Here is a 15,158-nt window from a genome sequence, read left to right on the forward strand (position 1 = left end):
ATTATCATCATCATCATCATTATCATCATTAATATTATTATTATTATTACTATTATTATTATTTTTATTATTACTGTTATTGTTATTATTATCACCATTCATCACCATTCTCTAGCAATAGTAATTATAATTGTAATCATTTTTCATTAATGTACAATAGAACTTAAAGGATCAGCTCTTATAGCTGATAAATCTAAGCGTGCATCCATCTCGTCATCCAATTCTCCTACGATTGCCCTAGAAGAAAATAATTAAATGGTATTAAAACATTGTGCATTTCTTGTACAGTTACTTTATCTATTCATGATCTTTTAATAATACATTAAGAAACGACTGTGTAGGATAGAATATAAATTAATAATCATATATATTTTTGTATTCAACAGTATTTGTGTTGTCTGTTAAAGATTACTAGAATAAAATTTCACTTATAATATTATCTCCTGCATTTAATATATTTATATGATATTATGTGCCATGTAAATAATATTAAATATATGATTCTTAAACATTCGAATAATATTTTTAATAACAAAGCATATTTTTTATACTCACACAACGATTGAAAATAAATTAAGTTAAACTACTTACACATTATCACCTCTGATGATATGTAAACCTAATACTACTTGTTCCACACCTTGCGTAGTACTGTATACACGTTCATGGGATTCATCTAATATTATATTAATAGTTTGATCAAAACCCTTTAGCGTACCCTAGAAGCAAAAAAATCTTAATGTATAAATTATGATTTTAATACATGGTTCATTACAGTATAGTATACAATAACGAAAACTTAATAAGTTATGAATACAATAATAACGCTGTCACAACATCGGCTGTATATTTAGAGTAATAATTATAGTATAAAACGATTAAGAATTGTGTACAAATTAAAAAGAGTACGGTACTTACAATAAAGTTCCTGCCATCAGAAGTAATAATAGAAACAGTGTCTACGAATTGTTAAGGATATACAGAGAATAACATTGGGAATAAAATAATATAAGAAGGCGAAATAAATAAAGGATACGATTCACGTAGCTTTCTAAACCTGACGCCATAATCTTAGTTATTATAATTCCACATTAAAATAACATTTACATAAATAAATAATACGATATATGTGCGATATATTTAACGTTTGTTAGAGCAACAAAACGCGTATCAATTCCTTCAGTATTCCGCAAATGTATCCATTGCTCGGTAACGTTACTCTTACAGAATTTACATCAACAATCATGAATTCCAACAAAGTTAATTTATTTTGAATTTAGTAACAAACGTCCATTCAATGAAACAGTCTGAAATAACCACTGTAGGCCACTATAGGTAAACGCTAAATAAAAACTGAACACGAAAATTTACTGTTAAATAATCATTTATGAAGTTCTATAAAGTGATTGGTTAGTACGATCCTGTGGTGTTAACGAATAGATAATATAACCTCTTTTTTTATTCTTTTCTATTATTAATTTTTAATGTATAATCAGTGCATTCAAATATAAACAAATCAGATAAAACTGGGAACTTAAATTATATATGATGTATGGCAAATAATACGTATAGGTGCGTCCAGAAAAAATGAAACCCGCGTTCGCGAGAGCTCAGGAATTAATCATCATTGCAATGAATCATCGTACAATTAAAAAAAAAAAACATTTTAGCCCATGATAGAAAATATATTTCCAATGTCTTAATGCTGTTCATTTTTTTTTGTTTATGATGCAAATTGTACTATAGGAAAAAGTGTTAGAATTTTTTTTTAATTTGATTTACCGACAGCAAAGTGAACTACTGAAGAACTACTAGCGCCATCTCTTGGATGAGCGCTGAAACTAGTCGGGTATTAGTTTCACTACTCTCCGCAGAGATGGCGCTAGTAGTTCTCAGTAGTTCACTTCACCATCGGTAACGCTGAGCGACCAGTTTGAGCACTTTTTACAGAGATGGCGCCAGGGGTTCTTCAGTAGGGTAGGTATCATCTGTCTCACTCTTTCTTATAGCTTTCTTATATATCTTTCTCTCTCTTACCTCTGAAGTAGGAAATATCAAATAAATTACAATAAAATTACTAAAATATACAATAAATTACAATAGAACTACTGAAATATACAAGAAATTACAATGAAACTAGTAAAATGTACAATAAATTACAATAAAACTGAAGAAATACACAATAAATTGCAATGAAACTAATAATATGTGCAATAAATTACCATATATTAGTTTTATTGTAATCTATCGTATATTTCGTTAATTTTATTGTAATTTATTGTATATTTCAATAGTTTTATTGTAATTTATTTGATATTTCCCGCTTTAGAGGTAAGAGAGAGAAAGATATATAAGAAAGCTATAAGAAAGAGTGAGACAGATGTTACTACCCTATTGAAGAACCCCTGGCGCCATCTCTGTGGAAAGTGCTCAAACTGGTCGCTCAGCGTTACCGATGGTGAAGTGAACTACTGAGAACTACTAGCGCCATCTCTGCGGAGAGTATTGAAACTAATGCCCGACCAGTTTCAGCGACTAGTTTGAGCGTTTTTCAGAGAGATGACACCTCAATTCGCGCGGCAAATCATTAAAAGAAGTTATATTCAATTGTGTTGCGTATTTTATTATATACTTTGACATTTGCTAAGGTATTTCATATAATAATTAGAAAATGCGTGGAGTATAACTATTGTTTAAATTTCAGCGAAAAATCTTGCTCGTAATAGTTTATTTTTAATGTAGTCTACTAGATGGTGCTGTTTGTGTTAACAAAATGATTTGTATTGCGTGCCAATATTGTGTTTTCTTTTAAACAACATGGATATCCAAACAACAAATACACGAAGAAAGATATTAAATCATGTAGTTTGTAGTATCCTGGTAGAATGTGGTTATGATACTTGCGAAAAGCAGGCTTTGGAAACTATGACAGAAATGCTACAATCTTGTAAGAATTGAAGTTTATTTCATAGTTTCTAACCTCTTAATAGCAATAATAGTTAGGATTTGTTTATCTAGCATCATTCACATGCATTCCTTTCACGTCTTTCGTTTAATGAATGTTTCCGTTTTCATAATATTTATTGTGGAAACCGAATATGTTATTACTTTAGTGAAACGTATATTTGTTATAGTTATTGTAGAAGTTGGAGAGTCCGCAAGAAATTACTGTGAACTGTCTGGCCGAACAGAACCACTTATTGCGGATGTTATAGTGGCATTGATAAACATGGGTATAAAATTAGATAATATAGAAAGTTACGGCAAGAGAGTGAACAGAACGGTTTTACCGCCACTTCAACAACAAACTCAATCGAAACAGTTAAATATTCTGCAGGCCGGAGTGAAGCAGGGTCATCCACCTCACATTCCAAGTTATCTACCACCTTTCCCTGATCCACACGCGTACATTAGAACACCGGTAAAGCACAATTTTGAAATGTAGCGCTTCATTAATGCGACTCGTACTTTTATCAATATTTCCAATTTATCTGCAATATTTATTGCACAGAAAAGTTTTTGATTGCAGCCTTTACTTACATAACTTACTTATAAACAGACACATAAGCAACCAGTAACAGAATACGAGGCAATAAGAGAAAAAGCAGCTACACAAAAGCGAGACATTGAAAGAGCATTAACAAGGTTCATTGCAAAAACTGGCGAAACGCATAGCCTTTTTCTCACAGAAGATAATAGTATGTTCCCTTGTAAGTTTCATAACAATTTAATATATATATTAATAGACTAGATAAATTTTATCGAGTGTAGAGTTTTCATGACTACACTCTTCTCTTTATTTAATTTCTGCGAAACCTACTTGAAAAATAATATGTTATTTTCAGTAATATCATGTAAACCACAATTTCCTAGTTACCTTTCTGCACTTCTTCCACAAGATCAAGTCTTTGAAAGTGATCAAGATTTTCAGTTCGAACCAAGCCCAGTCAAAAAGAAAAAAGAACAGGAGCGAGAGGAATCGGAAGAAGGTATGATGTTGATTCAAATTTACATGGATAAATTTATTCTCCTATTAAAAATTAATTTATAAAATGGTATATATATATACAGGTATGAAAGGCCAAAATGAAGATTCTGAACAAAATGGAGAAATAACCACACAACAAGATGCTATAGATAATCCTTATCTACGGCCGGGAAAAATACCACAAAATAAAATACCTGGAGTCATGGTTCCAGGATTACATTCAATAAAAAGAGATTCCATTGAATGATAGTGACTTTAACAGACCAGTATCTTCTGTCCATTAATTTTATTATTTCTTAGATTATTATTGTGTACATAATTCTGTTATAATACAAAGTATATTTCACACAAACTTTTGTATTTGTATAATATAATAAAAATGAAAAAAAATCTTTATTATAAATAGTTTTACATAAAATTATTTTGAATTGCATTACTAAAATTAACGTTACACACTATAAACACTCAAGAGTTTCACTCTTTACGAATTGTTGTTAACACTAGCATTACATCTATTGTTCTTTTCTTTAAAGAACATATAATATTGTATAAATTGATTCCACATATTTGGTTTAACATTCCTCACTCTTACGTTACCTCCTACATCATACCTGTATTGCACGTATATAGCACCAGTTTAAGAAAATAAGAATACAGAGACAACTATAGGTTCTCTAGAAAAGATAATTAGATAAAATTTACAAAAATAGATTTCCTTGTCATAGTATTGCATGTAAGGGTTTCTACCTGTATATATTGCGGTAAAAATAGCACCTATTAAAATTATATTCGCGCACCTTTCCACTTTGCAAAAATACGTTACACTATCTTGGATTAATATAGCATTTTAATAAATGTAGATAAAAATTTGTCGTCTTCATTAATTGTGCTGGTAGATGAATATATACAGTGTGTAACCGAATAAATGGTGTGTATGTGTATAATATATGTATATATATTTCCTTGTACCATCAGTTTGGTTGCACTCTATATATGTGAAGTACACTTGTTGCAAGTATACGTAAAAATATATAGCAAATTGGTAATTTGTATAGGGCATAATAATTCTATCATCTATATCGATTTACTTTCCTATTTTCCTTAATAAAACTATGTAATAGATAGGCTCTGATAACTATCAAATTATGGATTCCTTTAAATATTTCATCTGAAAATACTTTTCGATTACTTTTTTCCATAACTGAGATATATCTTTCGATTGGCATAATTTCTTATTAATATTAGTCACTAGCTAGCGTTTGTTACGTTACATAACTTGTATGCAATGAATACATCATTCATCGGTATGTTTATAAGTATAAAAAAACAAGCATAATGTATTATGCAGGATATAATTCAAATGTTTAAAAAAAGATTTAATTAGCTCTTGAAAGAAAATGCAAGAAATTTTACATAATGCTAATTCTAAAAAATAACTAATGAGCATTCCGAATTCATCGTACTTGTGGAAATCAATTTCTTTAAATCCCTCTCTTTTTTTTAATACAAAGCAAAATAAATTGATATTTTATAAGTTTCGGATTCGGCACTATACATGCTCGAATACATTGTTCATTTTCGTTTCTAAACTAATAATATTAAATCAAACTTAAACATCTGAACGTTGTCCTCCATTGTTAGAACACTTTCGATAAAATCGATAATTAACATGTACCTAATATTAGGGTGCCTTACTTATCGGTTATAATTCACTTTCATTATTACAACTTGTTCTTTAGTATTGGTACCATGGCTGGCGTCGCACCCAGCGTAATTTCATACCAGATGCAGTACGTATTTTTATGCTGGCACACTCTGCTGCGCGAACCGTTTCTTTCACGCTTTGCATGAGATTTTGAGCATTTCCAACTAGCATGTCCGTTGCCTCCTGATCTTCTTCTGTACCTACATTTTTTAAATGAAAATTAGACGCTGTATAAATTTGAAATTGATTTATAAGGACAAAATAAATCACATTTTTTTAACTAGTTCTGCAACCACTTAGAAGTAAATATTTCTCCAAGAATTTCAGATTTATGTCAAGAAATTACACTTAAATATTTAATTTACAAGAAATTAAAGATTTAAAGTCTGTGGTGCAGAATATGTTAAAAAATAGAACAATCCATTTCTACTTTAAGATTCTAAGAGATGTGCTAGATTATAAAATTAACATACACGAGTAGTTGAATAAAAATGGACAAAAATTAACAAGTTCAATGAAATACAAGTTCAGGTCACAAACATGTTGCGTGCCACAAAAATGAATTCTTGTCTGCAATTGTACAAGGGAAAGTGAGAATGTCTAATGAATCTGTTACTGCATGCAACACATGAATATTTTTCAGTGTATAAAAAGATCACGTGTATGTGTATTATTCTAGAAGGAACATAATGTTTTAAGAAAGACAATAGGATATATACAAATAAATAATCATGCACAAAGGACAAAGTTAAAGTATACATACTAACGTTGATAAGATGAATAATGTAAAAATTTAATCTAATTTCATGAAAATATGTCAACTGCATTATATACAGATGAAGTATATCTTTTAATATATAATATTGCTGCTTACACGTACACAACGTTAATTTTCACATATTATATATTCTCAACTATACTTTCTATACTAACTTATACTTATTTCATAATAAACTTACTGCAGCCAATCAATTCGTCTACACCATGATGAGCAGAGGCGCGCGGCATATCAACCGCAAACCATTTAAGATAATAAAATAATTAAATCGAAAATTAGAATATTCAAACGTAATTTCGGATTACTAAATATTGTAATCAATCGAACAAAAATGTGAAAATATCGTAACCCTTTAACAATGATTCTGTTCAATATATACTTCTGTATATATATTGTTATACGTATTGTTCAATATATATTCCTAAGTTTTACGTAATAAAATAAGTGTTATTCGTCCAATTATTTCATAGCCCTTTACTTTAGGGAAGACTAAAGTATGCATGCATTGTAATGCAAGTGCAAAAGTGGAATATTCCAACAATTAAATAAAAGGAACGCTAAAACATCAAGCATAATTCATTAACATTTTTACCATAAAGCATCAACTCTTCCCAGGTAGGGAGCATCTCTATGTATAAAAAATGTTATTAATAACTATTTTCATTAAGTGATCCCTTTAATGTACAGAACTCCCTGACGTCTATTAATTTTTTCTGATATTTTCATTAAAAAGAAGACATTGAAGTACATTTTATTGTACACAAAAATATATAAATTAAGCGATTTATGTACTATACCTTGCGCACCCAACATCGTGGCTTTTACTGTTGATAATATCTTCAACTGTGTACCTATCGTCGGTATACGTTCGCAGACTTGTAGGAGATTCTGTAAAATGAATACAGGAAATATAAGTTCAAAATATAGGGCATAATAGAGGGTACAAACAACTGATTATAATAGATAAATTATGTACGTACTGTACGGATACGTTTATCAGTACACTCTCTAGCTAATTCCTTGGCCAGACGAGTCACTTCTTGAGAAGCCTCTGCGATGGCCTTAGCGCACGCGATTAAATCTCTTTTATTGCCACCTTCTCCTCTAACTAAACCCGATAATTTGCCCATTAAAATAGCCATCTTTTTCGCAGCTGCGATGATTTCATTATCTTTGCTTGACCACTGTCGTACTTCTTGATGCAAACCGTGTGCAGCCATCTGAAATACATTATCAAAATATTACGTCAATCTAAGATTTTCGGAAACAAATAATCCCAAAATGTATAAACTCAATATACCATTATAGGCTGATTAGGTTGTGGTGCATGCATGAACATTTCATCCTCATCGTCGGTTTCTGGTGGTGGTGGTCGTGGTGGTGGAATATCTCCACCAGGTAGAGGTGGACGAGGTGGGGCGACTTCTGTATAAAATTAAAATTGTTTTTAGAAATTGTCATGAAAACCTGTTAGATTCTTTGATCAAAATGATAAATTCTTGTTTAATACAAGCATGGTACATAATGAAATTTAATGTACATAAAAATAGTGCACGTTTCATAATTACCATCATCATTGTCATTATCGTAATAAAAGTCTACCATTCCTGGCAGCGCTAAAGATATAAATATACATTAATAATTATGTATCAATGTGATGGTTATTTTAATTATTACATGCAAAAAGGCATAACAGATTATAAAGTGGATTAGATAAAATGTTTTTTTTAAATTCCTAAATTATTTGAAACAATGAGCAACATTATTAGAATGAATAATAAAAATCAAATAATATTATAGTATTAACATAACTCTTGATCATTGCAAGATTTTACTAATGTAATAAACAAAAAGGTCTATGTGAGTTGCTAGGTGAAAGAGATGTATGTACAGTGTAAAAAATGATAAAGTAATTAATTAAATGACTTGTTTTCATTTAAAACCTTTGTAAGTAATTTTAATGCTACATATTTTTATTAAATTGAACAGAAATAAGTGTAGTGTAAAAATGAAAGTTTCTTCCTACTTATATTTAATAATTACATTATATACAGAATGTTTAATTTCTTTTCAATTTATTCTCTTTACTTTTTATTTTCTCCGGTCAAAATGATAAATTCTTGTTTAATACAAGCATGGTACATAATGAAATTTAATGTACATAAAAATAGTGCACGTTTCATTATTACCAATGTCATAATCGTAATAAATGTCTATCATTCCTGGCTGCGCTAAAGATATAAATATACATTAATAATTATTTATTAATGTGATGGTTATTTTGTTATTACATGTAAAAAGGCATAACAGATTATAAGGTGGATTAGATAAAATGTTCTTTTTAACTTGTTAAATTATTTGAAACAATGAGCAACATTATTAGTATGAATAGTAAAAATCAAATAATATTATAGTATTAACATAACTCTTAATCATTCCAAAATTTTACTAATGTAATAAACAAAAAAGTCTATGTGAGTTGCTAGATGAAAGAGATGTATGTACAGTGTAAAAAATGATAAATTAATTAATCAAATGACTTGTTTTCATTTAAAACCTTTGTAAGTAATTTTAATGCTACATATTTTTATTAAATTGAACAGAAATAAGTGTAGTGTAAAAATGAAAGTTTCTTCCTACATATATTTAATAATTACATTATATACATAATGTTTAATTTCTTTTTAGTTTATTCTCTTTACTTTTTATTTTCTTTGGTCAAAATGATAGATTCTTGTTTAATACAAGCATGGTACATAATGAAATTTAATGTACATAAGAATAGTGCACGTTTCATAATTACCAAAGTCATAATCATAATAAAAGTCTATCATTCCTGGCAGCGCTAAAGATATAAATATACATTAATAATTATGTATCAACGTGATGGTTATTTTAGTTATTACATGCAAGAAGGTATAACTGATTATAAAGTGGATTAGATAAAATGTTTTTCTTTAACTTGTTAAATTATTTGAAACAATGAGCAACATAATTAGTATGAATGGTAAAAATTAAATAATATTATAGTATTAACATAACTCTTGATCATTCCAAGATCTTACTAATGTAATAAACAAAAAAGTCTATGTGAGTTGCTAAATGAAAAAGATGTATGTACAGTGTAAAAAGCGACAAATTAATTAATCAAATGACTTGTTTTCATTTTAAAACATTTTTAAGCAATTTTAATGCTACATATTTTCATTAAATTGAACGAAAATAAGTGTGGTGTAAAAATTAAAGTTTCTTCCTACTCATATTTAATAATTACATTATATGCATAATGTTTAATTTCTTTTTAATTTATATAGTCTTAAAATGCTATAGCAAATACTATATACATGCTTTTTCCCATGGATAAAAGAAAGTTTTGAGCACAAAAAACTTGCAATGACAATCCCAAAAAAGTATTAGCTTTAGATTACCTCCATCATGAATTGATTTGTCTAACTCGTTTTCAGAAGCCAGTTCCTGATTTGGGAGATCAGGGTTATCCCCTGATAAAAAAAAAGATTACTTTCATATTTTAGGAACAAGGAGCAATTTCTTCATCTTAAGTAAAGAAGAATATTAAGAAATATATTTTCTAAAATGCTCTTTTTGACTTCTTTTTGAATAATGGTACTAAATTAAATACCTTCACGCGCCCACTTTGGTAATGGACTGATTGCGCGATGTTGGGATTTATTTGTGTTCAGACTAGGGTTGATGACAGATAAATTGCTTGGCGATGGTTGATTTCTTAAAGGTTCACCAACTAGCATTTAAAGAAATATTCATAGATTTTGAAATTTCTTATTAAAGTTATAAAACGAAAAGAACAACATTGCGTTGCGATATATATATTTTAAATAGATTAGAGATACTACGTTTTATCAATATTAAATTTAAAGTATGAAAATGAATTTAGTATTACACACGGAACTTTACGAATATGTATCTAATGAAATTATAAAACTAGTATTTGATAATATGATAATCAATCATGCACAAATTATCCTCATGCAAACGTGTATAATACCTTTATCTGTGAAGTAATTATATTGACGGCTTGGCAATTGTTTGTCTGGAAGAAATATGTTAAAAGGACTGTTACATTATGAAGAAATGAAATTTCCAACTTCGCCTAAGGAAATATATCATAGTATATACTTTTTCTAATAGACTTATTGAATATAGCCTTCAAAAGGTACAAATGACTAAACAAATGAAATGAACTAGCTTAAAGTAAACCTTCTAAACCTTTTAAACCTTACTTTAAAGCACATAAAAATGCATTATGATGAAAAAACTATGATAGAATACAAATTTGTTAAACACCTACGTTTAAAGCATTAAATATCTATCCTCAAAGAAACCTAAATTTAGCATACTATTGTTAGAATGTACAAAAAAATTTAAGGTGTACAAAGCAATATTTTATATGCTTACCATCATTAAGATGTAATTGCGATACTTCTGGTGGTGGTACCAAATCCGGTTGAATCACTATAGCTTTACGAACTTGTCCAACATTAGATAGGAGCTGTGGTAAGCAATAATAAATAAATTAATTAGAATGATGACAGTAATTGAAAATTTGTTCACGTTTTATGCTACTTACAGCGCGATTACTTTCCCGCCAACGGGAAACTGCACTACTATCGTTAATATTAATGGCAACTAACTTTGCATCCTGAACCATTGGAGCAACACCTAAAGAAAAATAATTTCATAAACGGTTCACATAAATATTATTAAGGATACTTACTACTTTGGAGAATATCTGTAGCCTGATTCACTCTTTGAATGAACGCAGGATCTTCGCTGTTATCGCTTTCTTGTTTCGCTACGAGTATTACTCTGTTAGCTAGTCTGGCAATGGCAGCTGTATTGTCGACCATTTTTTGAGGATGACTTTTTGCAATAGCTTCTTCGCATAGGAACGAATGCTTTTGCATTTGTTCCTCAGAAGTTCTAATAAAATCACCACTGTCAGTTGCTTCGTCACAGAGTGCGCGCGCTCTCTGCATCGTTTCTGCATATTGTTGTCTTAAATTTTCAAAATGTTCGTCCGCGGCTTTACTATCTGGATATGTCATTCGAATTCGTCCAGCATTAATTAATTGCGGTGTTAAAGATTCAACCTGCGAGGCGCTCGCGGCTAATGCTTCTGCCAACTTTTTATTTCCTCCACTTCCTGAAATTTGAATGAAATAACATTATAACACGAATAAAATAGTTATGTGAAACGGATTTATTAAGACACTATAGTAACATATTTATATACCTCCAGCAGCCACCATTCTGGCTGTCTTTGCTGCTCTATTGGAAAATGTTTGAAGAGCATGAGTTTTATCATTGAAATTTTGGTCGCGACCTGGTGTGCCTGCTGGTGCTAGCACAGCATCCGTGAATTGTTTCAGAGGCGTTGATATATCGATGAAATCTTCGACTACTCTGGATACAACAGCCTGTTGTATCCTATTTTTCAACTCGTATAACTTATGCGACAATTGACGAGCAATCTCTTGGGCGCGTGGAGTATTTCCTTGACCGTGAGCACACAGATCTCCAAGTTGATGGGAAAGATTATCAACTTCGTCGCAAAGTTGCAAAATTTCCGCTTTATGTATCCCCGGTAAACCCTCGGCGACCTAACATTTAGAGTAATAAACCAAAAACAATAAATATGGAAAAAATTAAAAGTTTGTCACATACAAAAAATTTCTCGTATCAACAGTCGGAAGTATACGCAAACTACTACACCTAACTTACGCTTGCTACGTGTTGTTGGTTCTTTCCGTTTGCGGCATTCAAATTGTTAAAATTAAATGATAAACTTTTAAGCTCGACGATATAAAGAGTAGCCACACATTTAATTAATAAAAATAAAAGAAAATATAAATTTCGATGTTCAATGAACTGTACCTTTTTCCCTTCGTGTATAATCAGTGCTATAGCCCTTTGACCCAATCCTTTGTCATCTTGTTGTGGGTTAAGAAGCCACTTATTTGCTTGTTCTAGACGACCTGCAACTGTGTGAGCAGTTTGAGTAGTTCCAGATTTATCAGCAGCAACTATAGCAGAGGCAATAGAACTGCGTAGTTCGTTCGTCTTTTCCTTTATACCACGTGCTAATGCTTCTGCTTGAGGTGTTGTTCCTTTAAAAATGAAAATATTTAAATAAATTTAACGAATTGTATGTATAAGGCACACTTTTTAATTAGTATACATATACGTGTACACAAACCTTTCTCATTTTGTCTTAATTCACAAAGAGCATTGGTCATAGTAACAATTTGTGAAGCTAATTTTTGCAATGGTTCTGCTTGCGAGGGCGGTAAGTATCTTTCTGCCAATCGTTGTGCTTGTTCAACTATTTGTCGGAGACTCTTTTCTCCTACCCCACCGCGTAAAGCAAGTCCATCGTCCAACCAGTCATAAGCAGCTCTTATTCTAGATTCTATGGCACTTTGTGCTTTTTTTAATACCTTAAAAATATAGTAAATAAGTAAAATAATATAAACTAGTTCACGTCGAGGTTTTTAATAATACCTACAGTTAATTGATCAGCATCCCATTCTTCTTCATCATATGTTGTCAATTGCAACACTCTGATAATCTCGTTCAATTCATCCGACATTCTACCAGACAGATAATTACGATTTTCAGCTGCTTCTTCTGCCCCTTTACCTCCTTGAGAGATTATGTGAATGAATATTTTCATAGAACAGATGAGAATTGGTGCGAGTGTTTTTACCTGTTATATATTTTCCAACTTATAGTATCCAATATTAACATTAAAATAACTAATATAACATTAACTGAGAAAAATCAATTATTCTTATATTTACCTGCTCCAAGCAGCGTACAAGGATTTCTCTGTGCACCTGATGAGTTAACTCTTTTTCACGAGCACTTACTTCTTTTGATACTTTACTGAGGCAAGGACTTAAATTTTTTAGGAAATGAACCAAATCTTCCATTGTCTCAATAACTTCTGTAACTGCTAAATAGTCCAATACTCTTTTACATTCTCTGATAATTTTACGTACTTCGCTTTCATCAAAGCACAATAATAAGGAACTGGTTCCTTGAAGAATTCCACGTGAACCTTCAATAAGCTTTTTCCTAGTGTAGATTTAAAAAAATGAGATTCCTAACTTAATGGCAAGTTTATAAGAATAGTTTTGTGACAAAAATATCGTTCTATTTTTTATACCTAGCTGGTCCAGAATATGGATCTTGTTTTAACATTGCAGAAGCCTCTTCCAAAAGGCGGGAGGCTCCTTCAACGCGTTGTAATGCAGCAGGCATATCTTGTTTAAGCAAAGCATCATCAGAAGAATTGATAGTTTCCTTTCCAACCTGTGCATTAAAAATAAAATTAAAGAAACATAAATAAGTTATGCACAAATTTTAATACTAATACTTTTCCATACCTTAACAAGGTTTGCCACTGCCATACTAACTGCTTGTACAGGTCTTCCCAAATCAGGCATTGCATTTCCATCTTCAGCTTCTTCATGTAGAATAACCAGTCTTGAAACCTATATTATCAATTCATATTTTATAGTTATTTATATTTGTATATGTAAAAGATAGACTTAAGTCTTTTTCATAACACATATATATATATATTATATCAGATATAATATCAGAAATAAAATTATATTAATATATCAAGGATATTTGGTTCAAGGAACATTGATATGTTACTATATTTACATTTATTTTGTATCAACATTCAAGCTATGTACAAAAAAATATTCAATTTAAAAGGCATTAGTAATGTTTTATGCTAATGTGTGGGATGATGTGATCGGTAGCGGCAGCATGTCCATTTTTGGAAATATCAAATGACTTCAGTACTGATGACATTGATTTCTGGTTAATGACTATGTAGAGGTATTAAATTTTATACATTTAAGCTTTTAGACCTAAAGATGAATTTAGTACCCCTGCCCTATATTTGTAGAATGATGTCATAGTTCTATATAAAGAAACACAAGTCACTTGGCAAAATTTAGTCATATCAAATACCATCATTCATAATGATTTATACAACCCAAGCTCAAATTATTAACTATTTTTTCAACATTTATATTGAATTATATTTAATAAATAATTCCAGGCTAAGAGATTCCATATATAATGCAAACGTATTGTTCATATGCATTCGATTAAGAACACGAAAATATTTAAAATACATTTTGTACATATATTCTTGAAGATAAATAAGTTTATTTCTTCAGCTGATACTAATTAAGGAGTTCCTTTCCTTTCTCTATGTCTCTATTTCTTCACCCTTTGTCTTTTTGTCTCTATTAAGAATACAAGTCGATAATACTTGAAAAATATAAAAAGATCGGAGGTTTTCTATAAATTTAACGACTACATAGCTAGAAAATTGAAAGATAAATATAATTACCTGCTGTGCGACAGGCTCGAGGATGCTTTCTATGGTTTTCGTGTGAAACACCGGCATCTTGATAGTTATGCTCGTAAAAATGTATAAATACTGTCTATCAAAACGTATTCACATCAAAAAGCGCTTCGTGGCAAACGTAATGAAGTAGTTACACACTAAACCATTAATAACACGTTAAAGAACTGAAGAGATTGATCGTAAAACAATATGAAAAATGTATCCGACGTTTGTCAACGGGAAAGTAATTTTGGCCGTGATGGATCACGATCAA

General features: G+C 30.3%; 3 protein-coding genes across 5 annotated transcripts; 1 reads left to right on the top strand and 2 right to left on the bottom strand.

Moving 5' to 3' along the window:
- Nucleotides 1-15: 15 nt before the first annotated feature.
- On the bottom strand, nucleotides 16-1,423 carry LOC143427982 (U6 snRNA-associated Sm-like protein LSm8). Its single transcript, XM_076902526.1, has 4 exons — nucleotides 1,037-1,423; nucleotides 919-959; nucleotides 592-719; nucleotides 16-237 (listed from the first exon to the last, which is right to left on the bottom strand). The coding sequence occupies exons 1-4, from the start codon at nucleotides 1,065-1,067 to the stop codon at nucleotides 147-149; spliced, it is 291 nt and encodes a 96-aa protein (XP_076758641.1). The 5' UTR covers nucleotides 1,068-1,423; the 3' UTR covers nucleotides 16-146.
- Nucleotides 1,424-2,746: 1,323 nt separating this feature from the next.
- On the top strand, nucleotides 2,747-7,101 carry Taf8 (TBP-associated factor 8). 2 transcript variants are annotated; one of them, XM_076902523.1, is made up of 6 exons: nucleotides 2,747-2,947; nucleotides 3,135-3,421; nucleotides 3,560-3,710; nucleotides 3,846-3,989; nucleotides 4,072-4,241; nucleotides 6,649-7,101. In XM_076902523.1, the coding sequence occupies exons 1-5, from the start codon at nucleotides 2,818-2,820 to the stop codon at nucleotides 4,233-4,235; spliced, it is 876 nt and encodes a 291-aa protein (XP_076758638.1). In that variant the 5' UTR covers nucleotides 2,747-2,817; the 3' UTR covers nucleotides 4,236-4,241; nucleotides 6,649-7,101. The 2 variants fall into 2 exon arrangements, with proteins under 2 accessions (XP_076758638.1, XP_076758637.1); XM_076902522.1 differs by lacking the exon at nucleotides 6,649-7,101 and having other exon boundaries at nucleotides 2,748-2,947; nucleotides 4,072-4,391.
- Vinc (vinculin) lies at nucleotides 4,363-15,129 on the bottom strand. 2 transcript variants are annotated; one of them, XM_076902515.1, is made up of 19 exons: nucleotides 14,888-15,129; nucleotides 13,899-14,006; nucleotides 13,679-13,824; nucleotides 13,311-13,587; nucleotides 13,016-13,216; nucleotides 12,707-12,947; nucleotides 12,385-12,617; nucleotides 11,744-12,110; nucleotides 11,225-11,653; nucleotides 11,078-11,169; nucleotides 10,906-10,999; nucleotides 10,496-10,540; nucleotides 10,112-10,231; nucleotides 9,900-9,971; nucleotides 7,772-7,896; nucleotides 7,452-7,691; nucleotides 7,269-7,359; nucleotides 6,653-6,670; nucleotides 4,363-5,893 (listed from the first exon to the last, which is right to left on the bottom strand). In XM_076902515.1, exons 1-19 carry the CDS (start codon nucleotides 14,942-14,944, stop codon nucleotides 5,724-5,726), a joined length of 3,126 nt encoding a protein of 1,041 aa, XP_076758630.1. In that variant the 5' UTR covers nucleotides 14,945-15,129; the 3' UTR covers nucleotides 4,363-5,723. The 2 variants fall into 2 exon arrangements, with proteins under 2 accessions (XP_076758630.1, XP_076758631.1); XM_076902516.1 differs by lacking the exon at nucleotides 6,653-6,670 and having other exon boundaries at nucleotides 14,888-15,128.
- Nucleotides 15,130-15,158: the final 29 nt, after the last annotated feature.

This window comes from Xylocopa sonorina, chromosome 10, assembly GCF_050948175.1.
Source record: "Xylocopa sonorina isolate GNS202 chromosome 10, iyXylSono1_principal, whole genome shotgun sequence".
In the NCBI taxonomy this organism is placed as follows: domain Eukaryota; kingdom Metazoa; phylum Arthropoda; class Insecta; order Hymenoptera; family Apidae; genus Xylocopa; species Xylocopa sonorina.